Below are 27,808 nucleotides of genomic sequence, written 5' to 3'. Positions count from 1 at the left end.
TGTGGGCCCTCTTGTTATGCAAGAGGAAGAATGGAGATCATAGAAATTGGCGGAGATCAGCATGACAGTTCTGCAAGTGTCAGCCCCTCATCCCCTACTGGGGGATCTGCTATATCTCATTCTGCCACATGCTGTCAGGGGAGTTAATGGGGGTGAGCTATGAAGGAAGGTGGCCTGTGGCTCAGATGCGGCCATGCGTCTGTCAGGATGAGGTAATACCCTAGCCTCTCTGCCATCGCCATGTTAGTGCCACCCTCCCCATGTCATGCACGCTCCCGTGTCGTCACATTCAGACCCCCAAAAGGGAGAGTGGTATGGAGCACTCACCTTGGCCGAATGCAGGAGATCGTTGACCCTCTTTTGGCACCGTGCCCAGTTCCAGCGGGTGATCCCACAGCTGCTGACCTCCTTTACGATCTCCAGGCCTGCTTAGTCAGGTGGGAGGACCTCTTCTTGCCATCACTGGGGATGTGATGGCAAGAAGAGGTCATACCACCTTTCCCTTGCAGCCTGGAGTGGGGCCACCTTTTGTCTTGCCTCGGCCATCCTGTGCTCTCCTCCTCACAGGGTTGAGGGGGGTCCAGGAATCAGTTAAGTAAAGTTTTAAGCTGAACAAAGCTGCAAATGACTCTAAGGCAGGAGTGAATGCAGCGTTGGCACCTGCACCAGAGTCATCTGATGCCGTAATTGGTGACTCACATCTCCACCTGTCACGTGATTGTGATGGAGCCGCAGATCACTTGATGGACAGGAATGGCACCCATTTCCGAGCCCGCCACTGGGACTGGCTGAAGATGGTTGCAAATGCTTTAGCCTTGCCTTTTGCACTGATATGTTGGGCACTACCATCATTGAGGATGGGGATGTTTGTGGCGCCTTCTTCTCCAATTATTTGTTTAATTGTCCATCACCATTCACGAATGGATGTGGCAGGACTGAAGATTTTTTATCTGATCCGTTGGTTCTGGGATCATTTATCTCCGCCTATTTCATGCTTCTTCCACTGTTTAACATGCATGTAGTCCTGTGTTTAGCTCACTAGATTGGCAGCTCATTTTTAGGTATGCCTGGTGCTGCTCCTGGCATGCTGTCCTCTACACCTCATTGAACCAGGGTTGATTCCCTGGCTTGATGGTAATGGTAGAGTGAGGGATAGGCTGGTCCATGAGGTTACAAATTGTGTTTGAATACAATTCTGCTGTTGCTGATGGTCCACAGCATCTCATGGATGCCTAGTTGTGAGCTGCTAGATCTGTTCTGAAGCTATCCCATTTAGCATGGTGGTAGTGCCACACAACATGATGGAGCATGCCCTCAGTGTGAAGATGTGACTTTATCTCCACCAGGACTGTGTCCTAATAATACGGCAGATTGGTGAGAGCATGGTCCAGTAGGTTTTTCCCTCTTGTTGATTTTCTCACCACTCGCTGCAGGCCCAGTCTGGCAGATATGTCCTTCAGGACTCAGCCAGTTGGCCAGTAGTGGTGCTACTGAGTCACTCGGTGATGGACATTGAAGTCCTCCACCCAGAGTATATCCTGCGTCCTTGCTACACTCAGTGCTTCTTCTAAGTAGTGTTCAAAATGGAGGAGACTGATTCATTACCTGAGGGAGAGCAGTAGGTGGTAATCAGCAGGCGGTTGCCTTACCCCGATGCTCTGAGACTTCATGAGGTCTGGAGTCAATGTTGAGGATTCCCAGGACCACTCCTTTCTGACTGTATACTACTGTGCGGCCACCTCTGGTGGGTCGGGGCATACCCAGGATGGTGATGGAGGAGTCTGGAACATTGGCTATAAGGAATGATTTGGTGAATATGACTATGTCAGGCTGTTGCTTGAGTAGTCTGTGGGACAGCTCGCCCAATTTTGGCACTAGTCCCCAGATGCTAGTGAGGGGGACTCGGCAGCATCAGCTGGGCAGGGTGTGCCTTTGTTATTTGCAGCACCTAGGTTGCTCATTGGTTGGTCCATCCTATTCTGTTCTTATTTAACTTTGCTGTAGTTGTTTGATATAACTGAATGGCTTGCTCAGCCATTTTAGAGGACAGTTCAGAGTCAACCACATTGCTGTTGGTCTGGAGTCACATGTAGGTCAGATCGGGTCAGGACAGGAGAAGGACGCCAGTAAGCCAGGTGGCTTTTTACAACAATCTGGTAGTTTCATGATCATTGTTACTGAGAATAACTTTTTATTCCAGATTTATTGATGAATTGAATTTAAATTTCCCCTGCCATGGTTGAACATACGAACATATGAATTAGGAGTAGGAGTAGGCCATTCGGCCCCTTCGAGCCTACTCCACCATTTAATAAGATCATGGCTGATCTGATTGTGGCCTCAACTCCACTTTCCCGCCAACCTCCAATACCCTTTGGCTCTCTTGTTTGTCAAGAATTTTCCTACCTCTGCCTTAAAAATATTCAACTCATGCCTCCAGAGCATTAGCCCAGGCCTCTAGATCACTAGTCCAATAAGATTACTACCATGCTACCATCCCCCTACATCAATGAAAAACCAGAGCAGAAAAATGTCAGAGTTTGATTCGCACCTGCTCACTGGGAAGAAGGCCAACCCTGTCAGAATTTCTGAAGTCAGTCCAATTTGAATACTGGGAATAAACATCCTGTACCATGGGTGCTCATTACCATTATTCAAATTAGTCTTTGATGTTGCCAGGTTCACCGATGGATCTGTGCAAGTGCTTTTCCACAAAGTTAGCCAGAGACAGAAGGCATTGTTTGGCACTCAGAAGTCACAAGCACACATGGAGAGCAGAACAGCAACAGGTGAAGGAGCTGGCCAGGGTGGTCAGTGCCAACTCCAAAACTTCATGGTAACAATGCCAGAGTTTAATGACCTCGCCGGGGGGGGGGGGGGGGGGGCAAAGTAAAGGGGACCAGCTACAACTTCCAAGAATACACTAAAGATTGCAGCTTACAATCACCTCTCCCACACTGTGTTAACACTCTTGAATGACATGCCAACAATGTCTATGAGGTAATACAATGTTCTTTATACCTCTAGCCTTCATCTGCAAGTATCCCTCCACTCACATCCTTACATGGTTTCACCCCACTAAAAGCATCACATGGCATGTAATTGCTTGGCTCATGTACCTATCATCACCCCATTATGGGTGGCATGCTGATATCTGAGTTTGACTGCATCTTAACCAGAAGACCACCCATAATAACTTACAAAAACTGATGACAGAGTGAACCACTAAACCACTGTCTACTTATCCCAACAAAGAAGAAGTATTGGAACACTTGGGAGGGTGGCCATAGAGGAAGAAACAGATGGAGAGATAGCAGGGCAAGTGGCAGCTGCAGATTTGTCATTATATTCTGCTTCTCCTTATCCTCTTGTATTGGGCATTAAATAACGTCACAAAACCCTTACGTTACTTTCATAACTGAAAATGACATGTGAACTCTATCCCTTAGCAACTCATTTCTCTTTTCTTCCTCTAGATGTGTCTGGAGAAAATGAAGATGATGATTCAGGCTCCTCTACATCTGGCCCTGCTGGCACTTCAGAATATGTGTCATCGCTCACTCCCTCCCTTTCAAGTACCAGCCCCAAGAAATCTGGGAAATAAGAGAATGTGTCAGAGGGAAATACATTGGTTGAAGCAGGGCACAAATGAGCAGGATTAGCTGTCAGTGGAAGGTAGAGATGAAAATATTGCTGACTAGAATGTTTCCCCTCAGTTCAAGAACCTGGAGGACCAATTCTGACAGATCCTGTTTTTAAAAGGAGATTGCTTGCAGAGTATCAAACATACATGCAAGTACTGAAGAACATTCCAGACAGTGTGGATAAGTGGAGGAGTCCAGTACCTGCATGTATAGTAGAGTGATGGATAGCTTTGAAGTGTGTGGAAGCTTCAGCCAGACCTTCACCAAAACTCTGCAAAACAGACACCATATGGGTCATCTGTGCTTGCTCAATGGATTCTCAGGTTGAGGCCTGGAGCATCAGACTGAGGAGGACTGTCTTGTCTGACCTCAGAGTGATTGGCACCAGAATACAAACTGTTATCTGACTTCTCGATCTCAATAATACTATTAGGCCTTCTTTTCCGTAGATAAACGGCTATGCTGAGGCATTTAATAAGTACTAATGATGTGGCAGAAATTAGTGCAGATGATGTTGCTTTCTCTCATGATTGCAGCATATGTGACCCCCAACTACCCACTTCCCATACTGACGTTTCTGAAATGGCCAGACTGGTCATGCAGCTGTACAAGAGGTGTAGGCTGCAGCAAGTCCATCCTTCCATGAGACGAGGGCCATCTCAGTTCCAAAAGGCTCATATAGATTCACAACAGGCAGCTATTTCCTGGACTGCTACCATTTGTGTAGTGCCCAGAAGACAAGATGACAAGAGTTCACACTGGCACCAAGGAGAAGCATGGCACTAGATATGCACACAATATGGTTTTCGATTAAAATTATGGTTATGTTGTATATTGTAGACATTGCTCTTGACAGGATTTAAGGGTCAATTTTATCTGGTGGAAGGAATGGGATATGCATGTTTTAAAGCATACAGGGAAAATTCTGTCAGTGAGGGCATGCCATTGGTGGGAAGGGGAGAAGATCTGTTGATGGACAGCTTAGATGTGCTACTGAGGAGGTGGTTTCCTGCATCATTGTGGCATGAATGGCTTTTCAGGGGACTAAAGGCCATCCTTCATAACATCTTCCATTTACTGCTCCTGCTCATATGATGATAGAATGATAAAGCACAGAAGGACATTCAGCCCATCGTGCTTGTGCTGGCTGCTTGAAAGAGCCACTCCTCTGACATTTCTCCATAGCCCTGCAAAATGTTCCCCTTCAAGTTTTTATCCAATTCCTCTTTTGAAAGTTACTATTGAATTTGCTTCCACCACTCTTTCAAGCAGTGCATTCCAGATAGTAACAACTTGCTATGTAAAAAAACTTGTAATTTTGCCTCGTGTTCTTTTGCCAATTACCTTAAATAGCAAATACAGGGAGAAGATATAGCCTCTGCTATATCCTCCATCATGAGGGTTCCAGTGCCTAGGTGCCATGTATCTCAACTGCAGCTTTACCAACCTGGTTTCCCAATGTTGCTCCTCCTCTTGAGTAAGAAACGGTGGAGACAATGACCCAAGGAGAAACATATTGCACCTTGTTTGTGAGGATGGTTTGGGGTATTAATTATGGCTGTGTTTGCTGACAACGCAATCACTAGATGGTGCAGTACTAGCACAGGCACAAATGCAGCCTCTTCCACTGGAACGTCACTGTCTGTGACGTTCAGACAGCTGGCAGGATTAAAGATGGCACTGCTCAATTTATCACAGAAAACTAAATGGAACCCAAAAATCCACTCAATGGGTGCCATTGCTGCCTCTATTCCACCCCCAACAGTCACCCGCTCCCTCCTGCCTTTGAGCTTCTCTCTATTGGTCCCTCCTGCACCCGCCTTCTCACCGTTGGCTCCCCGCTGCCTTCCCTTATGCACTCGCTACAGCCTCGCCAGTTCCCCGCCCTGCCATCAGCCAGTCGCTCCACACCTCGCCACTGCTCTCCCCTCCGCCACCCCGCTCTCTGGCCACTCGCTTCCTGCCTCCCACCCTGCTGTCTGGCCGCTCGCTCCCCGTTTCCCGCCCCCCACCCTGCTCCCCAGCTGCTTGCTCCCTACTCCACCTCCTCCAGACACTAGCTCTAGGCCACGCCACTTCCCTCCTCTTGGCCCCACGTTCAGTCATTCTCCACGTGCTGCCTGAAGAAGCAAGGTGGGCCGCAAGGGGTGACGGGGTAATGTAAAAGTGAGTGCCTCGAGGAGGGAATGGCGCGGCTTGGAGGGAGCAGCTGGAGGGGTGGGGGGGGGAGCGGGGACCGAGCAGCCTGAGAGCGTGGTGGCAGGGTGAGGGGAGGTGCGGGAAGCGAAGAGCGGGGAACAATTGGCTGAGGGGAGGGGGCGAAGGGAGCAGTGGCCAGGTCTGAGCCAGTGACTGAGGGGGCAGAGCAGCCAGTGGGGCGGGAGTGAGTAGTTGAGTTGGGGGGAGTGAGTGGCGGGGATCGTTTTCCTGCTCATGCACCCATTAGTCCTGACAAGGGTGCACAGGCACAGCATCTCTCAGAGCAGGAGACCGTTTGCACATTTGAGCAGCTTGGATGGCGTCGGCGGGCTGCTGCATTGCCAGGAGTCACTTTGATTAATTATAGCCCCACAGCCAGTGACAGTCATGCAGTTTATAAAGTGGTTGGGATGAAAAAAAAGATAATAAAGATTTTGAAAAGCTTTCAATTATCTGTGCTTGGCTCATTAAAATAAATAGCGACTTTTTTCCTCTGTACCTAGTGACCCTTGTTTTATAGTCATGATCACTGCTGAGCACAAATGTGGTACCAATGATGAAAGATGGAATGCATGACATTATCAAGTCAGCAAGTCATTACCCGTTTATTTAAATGCTGCAAATGAAAGTGAAAACTTGAGCAAGAACAGAGATGTCAAGGGTCTGGTCTAATGGATCCCCGCTTGATACCCCACCCGCCCAAGGACCAGGTGAAAATCAGGCAATACTTGGCAGAAAATCCAGACTGAGTGGGTGCAAAATCTGGCTAACCTGTAATACACTGTGGAAGAAAGAGCCCTCCAAACTCAATGTTTTTGCATCCCATGTGAAGACTGATTAGGCATGTTACTGAAAAGATTCTTGTCCCTTTGGGATCTATAATCGCAGCATGAACAAGTGTCTTCAGAAGAGGAGAAAACAGGGGAAGGGGGGCTAGGAAGAAATGTCAAGGGCCGTGCAAATTAAACAGCGTGTTCAATATTTTGACAAACGAACACGTTAGTGCCTCAAACCACCCTCACCCCATCCACACAAAGCTGGATTTGCCAAATATCCACCCCAACCTTTATTAGCAAAATAGGTATTTTCACTCCATTGCTGCTGCAATTAAAGATGTTTAGAAACATTGCAGATTGCCCTCAACAGGACAAAGACGTTAATATGGACTATGTATAAAAAATACCAGTAGCATCCAAACATTTGAGGAAATGTATACTGAATCATTCTGTGTTCCTATTCCTAGTCATCCTATTGACCTAGAATCATTTTTCATCAATGGCTGCTGGTCTTGTACTGAGTAAATATTGTTCAGCTGTTTTTTTTTTTCAAATTTGTTTATCTTGTGCTCTAGGTCAGCCATTCAGCAGACCCCTGGATCTTCTGTCAGTGCAAGGGTTAGAGCTTCTCAGCTCTGAAGTAGAGTGAGTGGATGTGTTTGAAAAGGCAAAAGGGCAGGTCAGTCTGTTTGAACCTCACAGTGAGGATAGAGTAACAAGCAATCCATCACACCTGCCCCATTCAACACGGCCATTTCTTTAATCTGAAGCACTGTCCATCTGTTAAATGGTTTAAACACATTATTTGTCTTACAAATTTATCTATTTCAATGAACAGTTTGGGAGGCTGGAACCCTGCTTCTCTCCCCCATATTTTAAGAGGCTTTGATGGACTGTACTGTGTTCTGGTCTAATCAAGCGTATAATCAAAAATCATTTTGTCCCGGCTACCCACAGACACACTAAGCATATCCTTTGCAGATCTGGTTCTGTGATTGCCAGACTGAACAAGTCTGTCATACTTCAGTTTTATGGGACCCACAACACAATGTGCAACCATTGCAGTCCCAATTATCCAGCTACACCCAAATCATGCCAAGCAACCCTCAGAGTGCAAGTGGCAATTTGTGATGTTTCAAATTGCAGTGATGGAGTGTAAATGCCATTACATCGTAACAACACTACCAAGCAATTTCCCCAATGTGACACTACCCATAGTTCACCAAGCAACTACCACTCCCCATCACTCCACCGCTGCCCCCAACCCCTGCCAAGCTGTGGTGCCCACACCATAGCAAGTAAACCATTCCAGATGTGGCTCTCAGAACGCACCACAACTGGAGAAAATAAAAGCTATTGAGAAGCATAACATCTGCCCGAGAGGTCCCACACCACAGCACTTTCACAGGAACCCAGACTGGCACTCAACAAAATACACTTGATGTTCACTTCATCAAGTTTAATGCTGTTTTTAGTACAAAAAATAAATGTTTACTAAAAATATGTATATCACATTTAAAAAAATATTAAAGAGATGATTTTCTGACTTTATGCTCTCAGTGGAAGCCTTACCCACCAAAAGCACATATCAGAAACTCAGGCACAAGTTTTATAATATCTTAAAATCAATAACTAGAAAACCGTGCACAGTGCATACACCAATTTCCAATATGAGCTTCGATGAGTGATGCTCCCACACTGAAGTGAAAGTTGGAAAATTACCCCTGGAGCCAGAAATGATCATGACAGATGTCACTGCATCAATAATACTTTCATTGAAAGCAAATAAGCAAGACAAACTTTGTCCATCACAAAACATTAATTTAAAAATACACCTGATTGGTTGTCACTTGTGGTTGTGCTCTTGGTGTACGTTTATGCTTTGATTTTCTTGTGTTCTTAGGTTCTCCTTCTCTACTAATGTTACTGAACAGCACTTAACTGAGAAACATTGGTACTGTCAAAATAATAAGACTTGTGCTATTAGGTAGCAGATTAGCGCAAGTGAATGGTAGAAGTTAGTGCCTTGGAATTAGGCATCAGGTGCATTAAAAGAAACAGGTAATGCCTCAGTTAAAATAACAGAAAAAATAATTTCATCTGAGCATATTAATATGCCAAGGGCCTAACTTCAAGGGATAGGTTTCAAACCTGAGATTCCCAGAGATTTTTGGAGATGGAGGAAAAATTTGGAATGGAAGATCTGTTTGCACTGCCCACATACATTCCCCTATCAGGTATTAGGAACTGCACCAGTGGGGACCCGAGAATAAGTCATTGCAGGAACTGAGTGTATAGCATGTAGGGTAGGGGAGGGAAAGACAATACCAGGAAATGAAAATAAGGGCAAATAAAACCCCCTTGTTACATTCCAAGATTAAAAATGCCAGGAGCTCAGTGCTACTTAATTTATTCCTGTATCCTGACAAATGGCAAACTGTCAACCTTATTAATAGATTATTTTAAAAATACCCTTTTCATCTACTCCAAGCAATGACTTATGGTTTGGCTTATTTCACTAGGCATCCTGAGATGGTTTTTTCTGCCTGCTTAGTGACAAAAGAAGTGGCGGAGATTTCCAGAAGGAACAACATCTAAACAAAACAACAATGGCCTTACATTAGAAAATCACGTACACATTTGGATTTTTCTTTTGTTCATTTTCCACACCCTCGCAGTATTGCACATTTTCCAGGTGATCCTGATCACCTCCCTTACATCCCATCACACGGCACTCCAGCGGAGAAAGAAAAACACCAGCAACAGTGCAGGAACACTTCATCCCACAGTGCCCCTTGCTTTTTATTCCCTGCCAGGATCGCTCATACTCTTCAGTGTCAGAAGCTCATCTGATACTCAGTCTATCACTTTCACAAATGTTATCTTCTCTGCAGCAGGCACGGTGCGATTTGAACCAGTTTTGAAGAAAGCAAGATGCCGTCCTGTGAATGGAAGAGAAGTAATATCTGGTCATCATTTCACTCAAGTGAGAAAGCAAATTCTGAACAGCTGGAGTCCCACACAGGCTTGTTTCAGTAAAGATAATCACGGTAATATCAAATGATGAGTTTCCTTCACCTGTCTGCTTTAATTAGATCGACTTTATTTTCAAAGCTTCCTGTTAAATTACAGAAGCAGCATATTATGCTGACAGACAAGCACCCATTACAGTTACTGCTACACTGGTTATCCTTCTGCAGCTCATAGAAGTAATTAAAGCCATCTTTCAATGGAGTGTCATTTGCAGATTTCATTGGTGCCTGGTGTTTTTACACTCTGATCTCGTACAAGCTGAGCTGAGCTCCCACTCACATTCTCCAACAGCTGGACTTGATCCTAGTCCGTGCTGACAATGATCACTGGTGCGTGCATCAAGATATGACAGAGAAAAATAGATCAGTGGTTCATCCAGTTCACCATTGGAATGCACATTGTGACTTGCTGTGACTTTTTTTTTTTTAAAACAAAAATCCCTTCCTCCTCTATGCCATCCAATCATACAGCACAGCCCTTTTTCTTTAGAAATCTTCATTTGCAGATTTATTTAGCAGACTTCAATTTCAACATTGTCCAAGACAGTCCCTAAATTTAAGAGTTTCCTTAAGTCTGTGTACATACATTGCTAAAAAAAATCTCATAACACTGCCGTATCCTGTTTGAATTGGGTGCTATACTAGCTGTAAGAGTGGTTACCCTCATTCTGGGGTTCCTCGAGCATTCTAAATATTGAATTACACTGATGGAAACATGCCTTAAATTAACATTGTCATGATGCTGTGTATTTTGACATTTAAATGAAATAAAACCACATCAGTGTGACAAATAGACATTGAAATGTATGTACTGTGCTCCCCCTGACAGTAGTAAGGTTTATCTTGCACTTTGAATGCAAATCATCAGCATGACTGAGGAACATTATGAGCAAGGTCACTTTTTTACAGAAAGACTAATAGAATAAAATACCCCATAACCGAATGTTGTCACCTAACTCTAACCAGGCCAATGTTCTCACCAAACTTGTCCCAATATAGCAGGTTTTACACCCACTCATCTGGGCTGGATTTTGTTGTCCTGCCACTAGGAGCAGCGTCGGGTGCAGAAAATGGAAGCCCCCCCATATGGGACCCACGCTGCTGCACCACTGCGATGATGTGGCGGGCGGCCACTTAACATATTGATGGCGGCCCCCCTCCCCAGCACATAGTGGGGGTGGCATTGGTGCGCTGTCCATGGCGTCACTTGATGGAGAAGCAAGTGCCGGTGCCATTTTTAAAAGTCTGCCAGCCTTGCAAACAGTCTTACATAATGCAGAGTTAACCCTTTCTACTTCTTCCCCAGACAATTCATGCAGAGTTCACCCCTTCTCCACCTTGGTGGCACCAGCTTCTCCTGGATAGGAAAGTGAAGGCGCATGAGTGCCGCATGACGTGCTCAAGATTGGGAACTGAAGGTAAGATCATGTGGAATTAGATTTAAATTTATGCAGAGAAGTATTTTAAATATTTAAATTAGGATCCCGTCGCAGAGTATCGGTGGTGCCGCCATAGAGCCTTGGCACCGCCGGAAAGATCAGGCCCAGCAATCCCGGCGTTGGGCTCTGTGGCGGCTGCTGCTGCTCCAATTGTCCGGCCCCTCCGCCACGAAACCTGACGTCAGGCTGTGGACAAAATCCAGCACATTATTGACACTATATTAGATTAGATTTTGTCTGGACTAGAATAACTCTTACCTGTCCAAGTTGTCTGATTGGTTAGAACAAAAGCATGGCACTGGGAATGATTATCACAGATCTCCATGGCCTCATTGAGGTCGTAAACAGACAGCAGGCAGCCCTCATGGTGGTAAGATGGCCAACACCTATAGTTTTCATCTGGTACAGCAACATTGGCCAATTGCTTGTATTCTGGAAACCAAGCAAAATAAATGAGGTTAACATCATTGATATAAGAACCAAATCAAACTGCAAGAAACTAGTGGAGCGACTCCCGATTTTCAACTATGAACAGTGTGTTTTAGGTATCCATGCATGCCAAAAACAAGCTGCATCTATCACATCATGTCGATTAATTAATTTTATTCTCCTCTCCTTTTATTCTTGTTCCTTGGTCTCACTCTATTCCTAGAAATGTGAGAACTCCTGCCTCCACAACCATAGAGTCATAGAGCGATACAGCACCGAAACAGGCCCTTCAGCCCAACGAGTCCATGCCGACTATCAACCACCCATTTATACTAATCCTACATTAATCCCATTTCCCTCTCACATCCCCACCTACCCTCAATTCTCCTACCACCTACCTACACTAGGGGCAATTTACAATGGCCAATTTACCTATCAACCTACAAGTCTTTGGCATGTGGGAGGAAACCGGAGCACCTGGAGGAAACCCACGTGGTCACAGGGAGAACTTGTAAACTTCGCACAGGCAGTACCCAGAACCGAACCCGGGTTGCTGGAGCTGTGAGGCTGCGTGCTTACCACTGCGCCCTGTGCCGCCCCCCCACTGCGCCACTGTGCTGCACCAGCACAGTGCACATGCCTAGGAGTTGGCAATTCCTAGGAGAACACTATCTCCTACATGATACTCCCACGATCTGCAGGACAGCTAGTTGGCCTGGTAAAATTGCATATCACAGAAGAGTGGAACATGCTATTAACAAATTACCTGTGAGAATACATTAAGTACACTTCCATATATTGTAGAGTTCAGGCACAATCTCAGCCTTGACCAGGACACAATCCTGTACCTGGTACAGGAACCAATGATGCACATTTTCCATTGCAGCACACATCATGTGGCCATTAGTGGAAAATGGGCAGGAGTTATATACCACTGGTATTCCATCCACTTTGCATCTGATGTATTTTCCAGCAATGGTGCAAGTGTCCAGCTCAAACATCCAGACACTCGAGTTAAATATTGATTTAAGGTTTGGAACGTCCTGCACACCAGTTCCCATCATTCTAGCATGCAGGACATCAGATGTAGATCATGTTCCATGTGAAGTGAATGCCCAGGATTGCTTGACAGGGATAAGTAAATAGTAGGTAATGGAAAGATAAAGTTAAGTGTATTTCAGCCATTTTTTAGCCTTTCTTTTTCGTCTTTCACCGGCATCACCCCACCCCCCAACTCTTGAGTCTTTGTGTCAATTGTACATTCTTTTCCATTACTGACACCAATGTTTTGCCCAATGGGAATTCCTTTAGCAGGCATATTTATAAGACAAGTACCAACATGGATGTCAAACAGTTTAGGCCAACTACAGTTACCTGCACCCCCATATCTGCAGATAGAACATACCTCTCTTTGGCTGAGACTCCTATTGCCATTGGATGGGATGGGATGGGTGGCATCACTAAGATATGTGAATGCCTGGCTAAATGTACTATCAGATCCTCCTACAACTTGTCATGTTTTCAATGTCACTGAATGAAAGAAACCATGCCACGATGAACAACAGCCAATGTACCATGATTAGTCGCACTCACCAAGATGCCATTGATCATCTCTGCAAATCCTGGCCTACCAATGATAAAGACAGGCTTGCATTTTATACAGCGGTTTTCATGACCTCAGGATGTCCCAAAGCAACCAATGAAGTACATTTGACGTGTAGTCACTGTTATGTCAGAAACATGGCAGCCAATTTCCACACAGAAAGGTCCCACAAATAATGTGAAAATGACCCAATAATTAGTATGTTGGTTGAGGGATAAATATTGGTCAGAAAACTGGGGAGAACTCCCCACTCTTCTTCAAATTAGTGACCTCTGTAGTGGCTGCCACCACCTTCTCAATGAAGGGCAGTAAATGTGGCCCTACTAAAAACAAAAAAAAGCATGGAATTGATGCTGTGAAGTGGTACAGAGCGCAAACCTCCTTGTAACCACTTGCACTTCAGTAGTCATCAAATAGGGGCAGGTTACTGGGCTGTTCCATCACTTGCCTGCAGACTTGTGCCTGCATTATCATTCTCCTTTCCCTTCATTTCTGCCTATTTGTTTATAGTTCTCAGCCCATTCAATATTGGCAAAGCTTTTCATGGACTGAGATGCTTTTTAAGGAACTTCAAAAGTTCACAGAAATTGTCCCTTTAATTGCTCCATCCCTTTAAATTTCAGTTACACAAAATCTGCCAGCACTCAGGTAAGTGTGGTGACAGGGATTGCAGGAGTGTCTCACAATAGCGAAGGGTAAGTCCAGGGCAGGGAATGACTCATTTTTCCTAGTGGGGCCCAGAGGCACACTCCTGCTTCTCCTCGTGTCACAAAGGAAAGTGAAAGCTTTACCTTGAATAATCCCGAGTGTTTCCGATCTTATAACAGCTTTCCCATTCATTCCAGAGAGTTAAATTGCAGTCAGAGCCCAAGGTCATAATTGGACTCCAATCTGCATATTTAAAGAGGTACCCTACCAGTTTTGGGTGGGCAACGTTGCTGCTTGCCCAGAAGTGCTGGTAAAAATTGGCAATGGGGGGTTCCAGGCGAGGCATCAGCAGGTTGTTACATGGTGGATGTTGACTGCTTACCTGCCTGGCGTAGAGTTAAAATCCATTCCCCATTTATGTATCTATCAGGGTTTCCACCGACCTTCCACCAAAGTTGCAGAGGCCACTTGGGAGAATCCCAGTGGAAATTCCCAGTGATAGCTTTTAGGATGTAAATTACTCAGAATTTGGGTGTATATCACTGAATAAAGATTATTTTCCACAAGGAAATAATGTGTTATATTTCCAATCAAAAGTATGCCCATTATTTCTCAGTAAGAAGAAACATTTCTGTGAACAGTCTTAATTCTTAGCACTGATCGCAATGCCTTTGTACTTGTTTGTAAAGAGCTGTTTGTGCTGTGCTGCTGAAAAGTACAAAAGCTGCATTAGGATTACAGGTATATATGTCTTTCAATACTGAAAGGGCTATTTTATCTGCTGCATAATGAGCGATGGCAGCTTTTTGCCTGCCATTATTGTAAAAGCATCCTAGATGAACTGAAACTGATGGCCCTTTTGGAACTGGAGCAGTGGCTTGCAAATGTCATATTTTCATGACATAACATGGTCTGGGCCTGCAGTTTTTGCAGGCTGGACTACCCAAGTATGACATATCATTTATAATGTTACTTCTACATGAGATTTTGTTGAAACACACTTCTTTGGAATGCTGCTTTTATCTCAATGTAGTGCTTTTGCTAATCTGATACAAAGCCAGAGGGTTAAGATGAACTGCAACAAATAATTAAAAATATAGATGCATTTTTTTTTTACCTTGGTCTAGTTATTTGCAATTATATGAGTCAGTCCTATATTCATTCTTGCATGTGATTCTGATCTACCATCAAATAGTGCCGTACTATCATAGATCAGGACATGGAAAGATTAAATATCTGTAATTACCAGCTGTAACCAATGAGTCTTTGAACTTGGAGTCCTGGTCTGATTTTGATTTCAAAAAAATGTTAATTGCCTTGTCTTTATCACTCATTGAATTTTATTGGAATTTCTTTGCTTATCCCTTTCTAGAGAATAGAGTGGTATTTTGGAACATAGGAATATAGAAACAGGAGTAGACCATTCAGACCCTCAAGCCTGCTCCACCATTCAATTTGTTTGTGGCTGATTTGTATCTTAACTCCATCTACCCACCTTAACTCTTGATACAATTTACCTGACAGAGTAGAACCCACAGTAAGCTTACTCATCACAAAATCCCGGGGTTGATAGTATCTTTTGGGGTGATCCATTTTCTTCCCTAACTTTCTCTCTTCTCAGTGCACTCTCTAAGATCGACCAAGATTCCAGGGATGCCAGCAGCCCTGTAGTCATAGCAGATTGCAGCACAGCAGAAGCCATTTGGCCTGTCATGCCTGTGCCAGTACTTTACCCAAGTGGTCATTTCTTTTAATGTGTGAGTTTCAACAGTGTTTCCATGCAGCAAAACTACTACAATTAGACAAAAGGTAGGTTTGAGATTTTCAGATGTTAGAGCCACCTTCAAATGGCTCGGAACGCATACTGTGCATCTGACTGCTCACCGCCTCTGGTCCAGTACACCTACTCAGCATCTATGCTCCAACACTCTGCTCCCCACCTGAAGTTAAAGACCAGTTCTATGAGGAACTCCATAATATTATTAGTAGCATTCCTAATACCGAATATTTGTTCCTGCTGGGGGACTTCACCGTCAGGGTTGGGGCCGACCATGACTCATGGCCCTCCTGCCTTGAGCGCTATGGCATTAGAAGGATGAATGAGAATGGACAGAGACTGCTGGAGTTGTGTACCTATCATAACCTCTGCCTCACCAACTCGTTCTTTCATACTAAACCCTGTCACCAGGTTTCATGGAGGCACCCAGGATCACGTCATTGGCACCAGCTAGACATCATTGTCACAAGATAGCCTCTATAAACAGTGTCCAAATCACATGCAGCTTCCACAGTGCAGACTGCGACACCAACCACTCCCTGGTGAGCAAAGTTAGACTCAAAACAAAGAAGCTGCATCACTCCAAGCAGAAGGGCCGCCCGCGCATCAACACTAACAGAATTTCTTATCCACAGCTGTTACATAAGATTCTAAATTCACTTGAAAAAGCCCTTCAAAACACTCCTGCAGGGGATGCAAAGACCAAGTGGGCCCACATCAGAGACGCCATCTATGACTCAGCAATGACCACCTGTGGCAAACGTGAGAAGCAGAATGCAGACTGGTTTCAATCTCACTTTAAAGAGCTGGAACCTGTCATAGCTGCCAAGCGCATTGCACTGTTGAACTACAAGAAAGCCCCCAGCAAGCACTTAAAGTAGTCAGAAGCGCTGCACAAAGAACAGCCAGGCGCTGTGCAAATGACTACTGGCAACACCTATGCAGTCGTATTCAGCTGGCCTCCGACACCAGAAACATCAGAGGAATGCATTAAGAGAGCTTTTGGGCCAACCATCAAGATCGCCCCCCTCAAGTCTAAATCAGGGGACACGTTCACTGACGAACGCAAACAAATGGACCGCTGGGTGGAGCACTACCTAGAACTGTACTCCAGGGAAAATGTTGTCACTGATACCGCCCTCAATGCAGCCCAGTCTCTGCCAGTCATGGACGAGCTGGACGAACAGCCAACAAAATCGGAACTCAGTGATGCCACTGATTCTCTAGCCAGTGGAAAAGCCCCTGCAAAGGACAGCATTACCCCTGAAATAATCAAGAGTGCCAAGCCTGCTATACTCTCAGCACTTCATGAACTGCTTTGCCTGTGCTGAGATGAGGGAGCAGTACCATAAGACATGCGCGATGCCAATATCATCACCCTCTATAAGAACAAGGGTGACCGCGGTGACTGCAACAACTGCCATGGAATCTCCCTGTTCAGCATAGTGGGGAAAGTCTTTGCTCGAGTCGTTTTAAACCGACTCCAGAAGCTGGCTGAGCGTGTCTACCCTGAGGCACTGTGTGGCTTTCGAGCAGAGAGATCCACCATTGACATGCTGTTCTCCCTTCACCAGCTACAGGAGAAATGCCGCAAACAACAGATGCCCCTCTATGTTGCTTTCATAGATCTCACCAAAGCCTTTGACCTCGTCAGCAGACGTAGTCTCTTCAGACTACTAGCAAAGATCTGATGTCCGCCAAAGCTACAAAGTATCATCACCTCATTCCATGACAACATGAAAGGCACGATTCAGCATAGCGGTACCTCATCAGACTCCTTTTCTATCCTGAGTGGCGTGAAACAAGGCTGTGTTCTCGCACCTACACTGTTTGGGATCTTCTTCTCCCTGCTGCTCTCACATGCATTCAAGTCTTAAGAAGGAATTTTCCTCCACACAAGATCAGATGACAGGTTGTTCATCCTTGCCCATCTTAGAGTGTAGACCGAAGTACGGAAGGTCGTCATCAGGGAACTCCTCTTTGCTGACGATGCTGCATTAACATCCCACACAGAAGAGTGTCTGCAGAGACTCATCGACAGGATTGCAGCTGCCTGCAACGAATTTGGCCTAACCATCAGCCTCAAGAAAACGAACATCATGGGACAGGACGTCTGAAATGCTCCATCCATCAATATTGGCGATCACGCTCTGGAAGTGGTTCAAGAGTTCACCTACCTAGGCTCAACTATCTCCAGTAACCTGTCTCTCGATGCAGAAATCAGCAAGCACATGGGAAAGGCATCCGCTGCCATGTCCAGACTGGCCAAGAGGGTGTGGGAAAATGGCGCACTGACATGGAACACAAAAGTCCAAGTGTATCAAGCCTGTGTCCTCAGTACCTTGCTATATGGCAGCGAGGCCTGGACAACGTATGTCAGCCAAGAGCGACATCTCAACTCATTCCATCTTCGCTGCCTCCGGAGAATCCTTGGCATCAGGTGGCAGGACCAACACAGAAGTCCTCGGGGCCGCCAACATCCCCAGCATATACACCCTACTGAGCCAGCGGCACTTGAGATGGCTTGGCCATGTGAGCCGCATGGAAAATGGCAGGATCCCCAAGGACGCTTGTCACTGGTATCAGACCCACCAGCCGTTCATTTCTCCGCTTTAAAGATGTCTGCAAACGCAACATGAAGTCCTGTGACATTGACCACAAGTCGTGGGAGTCAGTTGCCAGTGATTGCCAGAGCTGGCGGACAGCCATAAAGGCAGGGCGAAAGAGTGGCAAGTCGAAGAGACTTAGCAGTTGACAGGAAAAAAGACAGAAGCGCAAGGAGAGTGCCAACTGTGTAACAGCCCCAACAACCAATTTTATCTGCAGTGCCTGTGGAAGAGTCTGTCACTCTCGAATTGGCCTTTATAGCCACTCCAGGCGCTGCTTCACAAACCACTGACCACCCCTAGGCGCTTACCCATTGTCTCTCAAGACAAGGAGGCCAAAGAGAAGTTTGAGATTTTCAGTTGTGAGCCATATGAGACATTAAGAGTTGCTTTTAAAACATACACATGGCTAAAAGCAGTCAGCTGCATCTGTCAGATATGCTGCAGGAGTCAGTCAAATGGCATTAACCTACTCTTTTATCCTATTTTCCTCTTTTCTACTCTTTTTTTTCTCTCTCTCACCTCAGACCAACTGGCAGTGCAATTTCTGTTGCTCTCACTTACTAGAGGGCAAGAAAAATACAGGGAAACATTGGCACAAACAATATGGAGAGCACGATCCTGAAACAGGAGGGCAGGAGATCACAACCTCACACGAGACCCCTACCGAATGTAGGAAAGTTGCTAGGTCTGATTGTAACTAGCTTTTTCTTCCAAATAATTTGCACTGTAGAGAGACACACAGCATAGCGGGCTAATCGAAAACAGATGAATTGATGTATTGTGGTGACTTTAAAGCGGGTTCTAAAAAAACAAAATTGACTGTAGCCTGTCCAGCTCTACAAATTTTTCCTTTCATTACTCAGTGAAGCACGCTCTTTAGCAAAGCAGTGCTGACTTGCCACGTGCAAATTAAATGGACAACAACATATTTACAGCCATGGGACCAGGTCAGTCACATTAGGTACTGGCAAACAGATGGTTTGTACTATCAGTACAATGCCATTAAGTGGGACTCAAAACATTAAAAGATGAGCTTTTAAAATTTGACTAAAGAGCAAACCACTTGGCCACTGAACTTCATAAAAAATGTATTTCCTCTTATAAAAAAAAGTTAATAAGCTGTATATTCTTGATAGATATACCACCAAGGGAGCTCTTGTGAAGGCTTAGTTCCTGGCAAAGTCAGTAACACCCTGCCTGGAAAGCTCAGTGTTTGATGACAATGCAAAATGATATATGGATCGGGTTTGGCAAATCTTTTGCTTGGCAGTGTGGTTTCTCCATTTACTTTCCCAATTTGTCACATTTTCCCAAATGCAATGAATTTTGATAGTTCATGCAGATTACACAACGCTCCAGAATCTTGCCCAAGTGACCATGCTCCACATATAAACCTTGACAGTGAGCAAGAGCAGGCTATACTTCCTCACAGTTTCTCTTGACTCTGTTTGCACCCAATATTCATAGATGTGCACTTACTAGCAGAAATAACTGGACAATGATCAGAACTGTAAACCCTGGTTGATTTTAGTCCCTCCTAACACAGGGGTGCTAGGAACAATTGTAACATGTCTACCATCACCAAGGCTGTGACCTACTAACTGAACAGCCCAAGCATTAGACCTTGGACCTTCCTAATTTGTGTGGCTAAGTATTACATCAGGGGACGAACCTACGTAGTAAGCCATTGGACAAGCATGTTGAGTAACTTTATATGCACCATTGTATCTTTGGTATACGAACATGGTAAAGTGTTTACAAGAGACATTAATATGGTAACACACCCCCTTAAATCATTGTTTAATGGTGTTAAGAAAAACAGCACAATCTCAAGCACTTTTACTTCACTAAGTTAGCTCAACATTCATGATGCAGCGAGCGCACTGAAACTCAGCTTTTTTTTTTACGTGCATCTTAAGTACAGCAGCACAGTGACACAGTGGTTTAAAGGCAGAACATGCCATGGACACGTGCTCAGGCACTGTGGTATATCTGGCAGTGAATTAAAATCTGGGCCATACCAATGGAAGGAGGGATCAGCTGGAGGCTAGGCACATACTCAGAGGAATAGAAAGCAATTGCTCCGTCACAGCCCATGCACTAAAACCCAAGACCTGCATTTCAGTCTGCCATCTCCACAATACAGGGGCATTTCATAGATCCCATACTCCCAGGATAGCAGAGGAATCTGCACAGCATTTTCAGAAATAAAATGAAAAACTGTGAATGGTGGAAATCTTCTGAAATAAAAATAGTAAATGGTGGCAATACACTTTGAGACCAAAACATTAATCAGCCTTTTCTTTTTCAGATGTTGACCAACCTGCAGTGCATTTTCAGCATTTTGTGCATTTATTTCTTCAGCTTTCCATTTGCTCGATAACCAATGATGCTTAGTAAATCAAGCAGCAGATTGAAAGCAAGTTTCTCAAGAGCATGCAACTAACTCTTTTTTAAAATAAACAATACATGTTTAACACACTTAAGCAGTCAAGTGTTTAAACGTCGAACTATCGACTTTTTAATTCTTCACAAGCGTATAGGAAAAAGGTGTTTTAAGCCCTTCAATCTCCTCAAAATAAACTGTAAAAAGATGGCATTAACTGAAACTTCAAAAGTTCCTTTGTGATTCACTGCACAAAGCTCTATCTATTAAATCTACAGAAAGCCGACATACTTCTGAAAAAGATGTTGCAGATAAATTTGGTTCAGCAAATTCAATATCCATTACCCTGTGAAGTGCATGTCTCTATTCTATTCAGTTCTCACAGAAAGAATGCAGCTTTTAATAAGTAGCATCCATTCAACTGAACTATTTCTTCATCAAATCCCAAACACTGAGTTTGATTGTTGCTGTTAGAGCAGGACTGGCGTCTTCTGCCCCTCCCCCCAAATCAGAAACTCAAAACTATTTTGCTTTTCTTCTCTCTGAACATGAATGGTGCAGAGGCTTTTAATTAACAAAACTTTTCTTGCTCTGTTTGACAAAAAAGGTTTCTTGATGGGATTCTAAGAAAGGAGTACATGAAGCATGTCGGTTTGATTCTTGCCCAGTTCCTCTGGTCTGCCCTGCTTTGCACCCTTGGCTGCCATTCAGTCTCGCTTCCCTTCATGAACTCCCTCTATTCTATGTGGTTCAAGGAGAAAAAAAAGTGTCCTGTCTCTCAACTCCCCAGCTGCCTCTGAACTTTTCAGCTAAGCCATGCAGCAGCAAATTAAAATAATCACTAATGAAGATTTTTTTTTATTTGCAGCTGTATGTAGACTCCACCTTTTAACCTTCCTATGTTGTTTGAAGTCTTCTGTTGAACTACATTCTCAGCAACAAGTATCCCTATAATGTCACATTCATATTACGGAATAACTTCCACATGAAATGGTTTCTATAGTAACTTTGGCTGCTGCTATATGTAATATGCCCCATTTACATCATGACCGATTAAACAGTAGTGGTAGCTCCGAACAACATCTTTAACTCCTTGTCATGAGTACTCCCTTAATGGCTCGGGAAGATGCATACTAGCTAGTGATTTTATGCTTCCCAAAGAGGGAGCAGAGCAATCCAACAGCCTATGGACAAAAAACAATTTGTTGGCTTGCATCCTATAATCAATAACAACTTATATTTGTATAGCCTTTAATGTAATAAAATGACCCAACGTGCTTCACAGGTGCATTATAAAACAAAACACAAGACCAGGTACTAATGAAGTTGCATAGTTGCCACTTAATTGCTCAAAGACCCTTGATGGACAACAGGAGCCAGGTTGAGATGGCTCAAAGTTGTTTCTTTCCCTCCCCAATTCTCTCCCTCCTTGTGTGAAAGTATTGACTCACTGGGAATATGATTTAGCAGTCCTCTGCAACCTTACCCAAGTGATCATTCTTCATCTGTTATCATGGATATATTGGTCTGTGAAGGGTATCATCGATCCATATACAAGCATTTTCTGGCAGTGGTGATTGCATAGTGATAATGAATGGTAACCTCAGCTGATTTTCCCCCCTCTGTGTCTCACCAGCTATCGTCTCCATCAGAAACCTGACTGAGATCAGCTATCGCAATACACACCAAAAACTGAAACTGGGATATTCCTGGTTTGTGTGGCTCAGAATCATACTAGGTGGCACATTAATTCAATGAGCTATTGAGAGTGCGTTGAAATTAATTTTATGTCAGACCCTTACAGTTGCCAATGAGTGAAGGTTTTCATCCCTCTGATCTGAGCCAAACTTAAATGCAGGTCTCTAAGGTACTAGGGCAGCAGACGAATCTACGGATTCCATATGGTCATCCTGGAACCTTCTTGTTAGACCATACTGAAATTGCTCTCTGGCAGCTGAATCTGCTGATCAGAAGAATGGTGCACTTGAATCTAGGTCATCAGATTCTATTGAATCAGTTCATTGCTAGGTTGACCACCACAGAGAGGCCAGGAAACTGCTGCTCAAAGCGACTTCCTCTCAGATTCCTTAAAGCTTTGGATCAAACATAAGCAGTAGATATCCAAGTTTCAACTGAACTAGTCATCAAGAATAATAGCAAGTACCTTACAGACATTTCATGCATCCAAATTCCAAAATGGAGACACATACAAAAAAACATTACTATGAGCAGTTTCCATCAGGTACATAGGTTACACAAGGAAACCAATTAGTAACTTCAAGATAACAAGAATAAAGTCAGTCAGAAGTTGTTTCAAGGGCTCTGCGCAAAGTAAAATTCAATCAAGTCTGAGACGTTCTGAAGAAGCTTGACTTTGAGCACTGACATCGAGTATCTGAATATGGCGCACTCACACAGAACACAAAAGTCCGAGTGTTTCAAGCCTGTGTCCTCAGTACCTTGCTCTACGGCAGTGAGGCCTGGATAACGTATGTCAGCCAAGAGCGACGTCTCAATGGATTCCATCTTCGCTCTCTCCGGAGAATCCTTGGCATCAGGTGTCAGGATCGTATCTCCAACGCAGAAGTCGAGGCGGCCAACATCCCCAGCATGTATGCCCTACTGAGCCAGCGGCGCTCGAGATGGCTTGGCCATGTGAGCCGCATGGAAGATGGCAGGATCCCCAAGGACGTATTGTATAGTGAGCTCGTCACTGGTATCAGATCCAGTGGCCGTCCATGTCGCCGCTTTAAAGACGTTTGCAAACGTGACATGAAGTCTTGTGACATTGACCACAAGTCATGGGAGCCAGTTGCCAGCGATTGCTAAAGCTGGTGGACAGCTATAAAGGCGGGGCTGAGGAGAGGCGAGTCGAAGAGACTTAGCAGTTGACAGGATAAGAGACAGCAGTGTAAGGACAGAGCCAACTGTGTAACAGCCCCGACAACCAACTTTACCTGCAGCGCCTGTGGAAGAGTCTGTCACTCTATTGGCCTTTATAGCCACTCCAGGTGCAGCTCCACAAACCACTGACCACCTCTAGGTGCTTACCCATTGTCTCTCGAGACAAGGAGGCCAAAAGCAAACACTTTGAATACAGAGCAGCTCCTGTCACAGTCCTACTTATAGAGAGCAGAGCCAGCTTTCGCAGTAACTCAATGTAAAAGTAGTGTGTGACTGAACCATACAGATTACTCGGTCCTAGCTTCCATTCCCAATGTGTGCTAAACTAGCTGAGCTCAGCCAAGGTGGCAGTAGAGTCACCACAATTAAACTGCCTTGGCTCACATCATATCTTAACACAATGGCTTTGAGAGAGGAAGAGAGAAATCAGGCAAAAAATAGATGGCACTCAAGGAAGGATCATTAAACACCCAGTCCATCAATAAAAATGATTCACAGGTTGTGAAACTATTATTTAATTATAATTCTTCAAGGTTTCTCCGTGGGGATTATTGTTCAAAGGGACACAAAGAAATGAGTTGCGCTACTCTAGCTATAAGTAATTTAGTGCGAGCCTTTTTTTAATGTCTTTCATCACTTTATGGTCTAATCACCAAGACATATTTCAGAACATGTCTCAAAGCTTTGTTGCAGGCATAACTGCAAAGCAGCAGCAAGCTGGGGCCAGCTGTTTTCCCCAAAGGAAGCAGAATTATCTCAAGGTCACTGTTGCAAGGTTTCAGAGGAGCACTGATGGTGTTTGGAAAGCTGGACATTCAGTCACCCTTTTGGATATGGACACTGTGGGGGGATTCTTTGCTCTGCTTCACGTCAGGTTTGGAGGCAGGGAGAGCATATTATCGGCAGGATGGTGGTGGGGGGGGGGGTTCCTGCTACCTCCGCGCCTCCACCCAAATTAACTCCGGGGTGGGAAGGCCTGTGAACGGCCATCCTGCTTCCCGCCCCGCTGCCAATTGAGGCCCTTAAGTGGGGAATTAATGCCCATTTAAGGGCATCATCCCACTGCTGCCAGAATTAGCCCACTGGCAGGTGGGCCTGCCATCACATGGGGAACAAGCCAAGCAAATACGTGAAGGTTGCTGGCTTCAGGGGGCGATCCTTCGTTAAAAGGCACTTAGTGTCTGTGCGAGTGACATGGCATCGAGAAGGAGGGGGCCCACTGAATAGCCAACCTTGCCCTTGCTGCCGACCCCCACACCTTCCCTCCCCCGCAACCCCCACCCCACGAAACCCCTCCCCCATGACTTACCTGTGGCCTAGGTAGAGGGCCTCAGGCGAGTCCAGTACTGGCAGCAGCCACCATCTCCATGGCGGCATTGCTCAGTTAAAGAGCTGCTGGTCTCTGATTGGCCAGCAGCTCTCAGCAGGCAGGACTTCCGCTGCCTGGGTCCTTGATCCTGGGGAAGGCCTGCCACTGTCTACTTAAGTGCCTAATTGGCATTTGATCCTGCAGGCCTTCCCCAGAAGAGGCGCCATGGGGTTCTCAGCGGTGTTTTTGTCAGTGGTTGGGACCCCAGCCACCTGGCTAAAGTCCTGACCTGTGTGATGTGGAAAGACTCCACTTGGGCCAGGGAAGTAAATCACTTTTTAAAAAGGAATATCCCTGATCAAAAAAAGTACTTCAAAGTTATACGCAAAGACTATCGCTGATCTTTTGCATTTGCAGTAGACAGTAATAACTGAAGCCACTATTTACAATCTTTCACATGTGTGAAACACTCCAGCACCACATGGTAATGCAATTTCCCAACACTTTCATCATCATTTACTACACTTTCCTGCACATTGTCAGTCAGCATGCCTTCCCTATGCATTAAAACTGTTTACATGGAGCTATTTGAGGTTACTATTAGGCTGGCCTCCCGAATCATGTTAAAGTGGTAACATGTGTTACATGGAGTGCTGGAGTCCTCACAACTGGCCAGGTAAATTGCAAAGGAAAGGCTAAGATGCAATGTTTACATAAGTTTAAATATAGCAGATATTGCCATGTGGAAGCTGCCTAGTTACTCCATAAATGTAAAACACAGTACATATATTACACTATAATTAGTCTGCTACTTGCACAGTTATTAATTTCATTAATCAAAACTGATATTTAGCTGTAAAATGATATTTTAAATTGTATATTAAATAAAAATGGCCTTTGATTGACAGCTGCCCATCTGCATGCCACAGCGATTAATTAAAAAATTAAGTACATTCTACTTATGATTCTGTTACTTAACTTATTGATTAGCTAAGCTATATGACCAACAAGGTCCCTGGACTGTGTGCTGAGTTAGCTGTAGGAATGGTACAAATAGCCTCAGCTTTCTTCGTTTAGAAAGGGGAAGCTGGCCAGTGTTCCTGCTCTTGATCACAATCCAGCACCCCTGCTGAAAGTGCACATGTGCTGATTTTGCAGCGAAAACAGTAGTGTGTGCATAGCCTGCTCCTGAGATCCCAGCAATTCTCTTGTGACCAGCAAGGGGCTACCCAGACATGCATCTTAGTACAGATTCCTCCTACAACCACTAAGAGATGCCACAACTTCACTTGATGCATCCTTTTCATCACAATGGAGCTTCATCAGACTGGAGCCTGCGTGTTCCCTGCATTAATACTCAGCACTCTTACAGTGCTTTTTTTTTTACAGGCAGCAGCTCATTTTCTTCTTTGAAGTATACAATAAGTATAAATTTCCTGCAGTCCTTCAAAGTAAAACTGGCCAGGTTCCTGGAAGAGGACAGCAATTCCAGTTATAGAGGATAGGTTTGCAGCTTAAATAGGCCATTTTTTTGGCCGACGTGTAGAGGTGACACTGAGTTGCCTCAGTGACACCAGACAGAAACATTAAAATATTAAGACAAGTGCTAGGGCACTACAAATATTAGACAGTATTATACAGCAACATTACACAATTAATAATGAAAATGTGTGATTGCGAGGATCAATTAGGAACAATAGGATGTATGAGTTGTTGCAGTTTGCTAGAGCTTTTGCTGATTGCCTCAGGGGGTTGTAGAGGAAATTTGCAAGGTTTTACCCTCAGCTATTCTCACCTCTCCTTGGAATTGTATGACTACGAGAATGGATCAATGATATACATGGCCATACCATTTGGCAAGCTAGACAGGCTGAATGGTCACTTCCCATTTCTCTATTTAAATATTTCAGGTGTGCAAATAACTTATGAAGTACCCTGGCAAGCCACTCAGTTGTATCAAATTGCTAGAAAGGAAAAGAAATATCAAACCAGACGGACCCACTTGGCTGCAACAGAAGCATTGAATCAAGACACAGCAAAGGTACATCCAGTCTATACAACCCTGCAAAGTCCTCAGTATAATCTGGTGATTGTCAAAGACTAGTCAAGCAATAACCTGACATAATGATGCTCACAGAATCATACTATCACCCGAAATCCCAGACTCCTCCATCACCATAGGAATAGGAGTAGTATCATTGAGCTTCTCAAGTCTGTTCCGCCATTCAGTTACACATGATTGATCTGTACCACAATTTTATTAACCCTCCTTTGTTCCCTATCCCTTGATATCCTTACTTGAAAAAATTTAGCAATCTCTCTCGAACATTTCAATTGACCCAGCATTCACAATCTATTGGGGGACAGCCAATTCGAGATATCACTGCACTTTGTGTGAAAAAGTGCTTCCTGATTTCAATCTCAAATGGTTTAGCTGTTATTTTCTTTGTTCTGGATTCCCCCACCAGATTGTTTCTCAGTATTTATCTTATCAAATCCCTTTATCATTTTAAACATCTAAATTAAGTCATCCCTCACCTATCTAAACTCAAGGGAATACAAGTCATGTTTATGCAACCAGTCCATATAATTTAACCCTTTAAGCCCTGATGTTATTCTGGTGAATCTGTGCTGCATGCTTTCAAGGCCAATATATATCTCCTGCGGTTCAGTACTCAAAACTGAACACAGGTATAGTCTGGCCAAGGCTCTGCACAACTGAAGCATCATTTGACATAAAGGCTGCCATTCTCTTTGCCTTTTTGATTACTTTATGTACTTGTGCATAGTTTTTAGTTATTAGTGTACATGGACACCTAAATTCCTTTGCTCCTGAACAGTTCCTAAACTCTCACCATTAAGAATATATTTCACTTTGTTTTTCACAGATCCAAAGTGGATGACCTCACTTTTTCCTACACTGAACTGCATTTGCCATAGTTTTGCCCACTCACTTAGTCTGTCTACCTCTGTTTGTAATTTCCTGCTCCCATCCACATAACCTACTCCCATGACTGGAGTCATAACTGGAACAAAGGAACATAGTTGTGGTC

At 44.4% G+C, this 27,808-nt stretch overlaps 1 protein-coding gene across 1 annotated transcript in view; it reads right to left on the bottom strand.

Moving 5' to 3' along the window:
- Window positions 1–7,109: 7,109 nt before the first annotated feature.
- Window positions 7,110–27,808, bottom strand: part of pkdcca (protein kinase domain containing, cytoplasmic a) — a 54,071-nt gene continuing 33,372 nt past the window's right edge. Inside the window, exons 6-7 of the mRNA XM_068045134.1 lie at window positions 11,349–11,522; window positions 7,110–9,561 (exon numbers count right to left, since the gene is read on the bottom strand). Coding sequence (XP_067901235.1) covers window positions 9,476–9,561; window positions 11,349–11,522 — 260 coding nt within the window. The 3' untranslated portion in view covers window positions 7,110–9,475. The remainder of the gene's footprint in view (window positions 9,562–11,348; window positions 11,523–27,808) is intronic.

Source organism: Heterodontus francisci, chromosome 13 (genome assembly GCF_036365525.1).
Source record: "Heterodontus francisci isolate sHetFra1 chromosome 13, sHetFra1.hap1, whole genome shotgun sequence".
Classification (NCBI taxonomy): Eukaryota; Metazoa; Chordata; class Chondrichthyes; order Heterodontiformes; family Heterodontidae; genus Heterodontus; species Heterodontus francisci.
The sequence above is the reverse complement of the archived record's forward strand: the minus strand, read 5'-3'. Positions and strand labels throughout refer to the sequence as shown.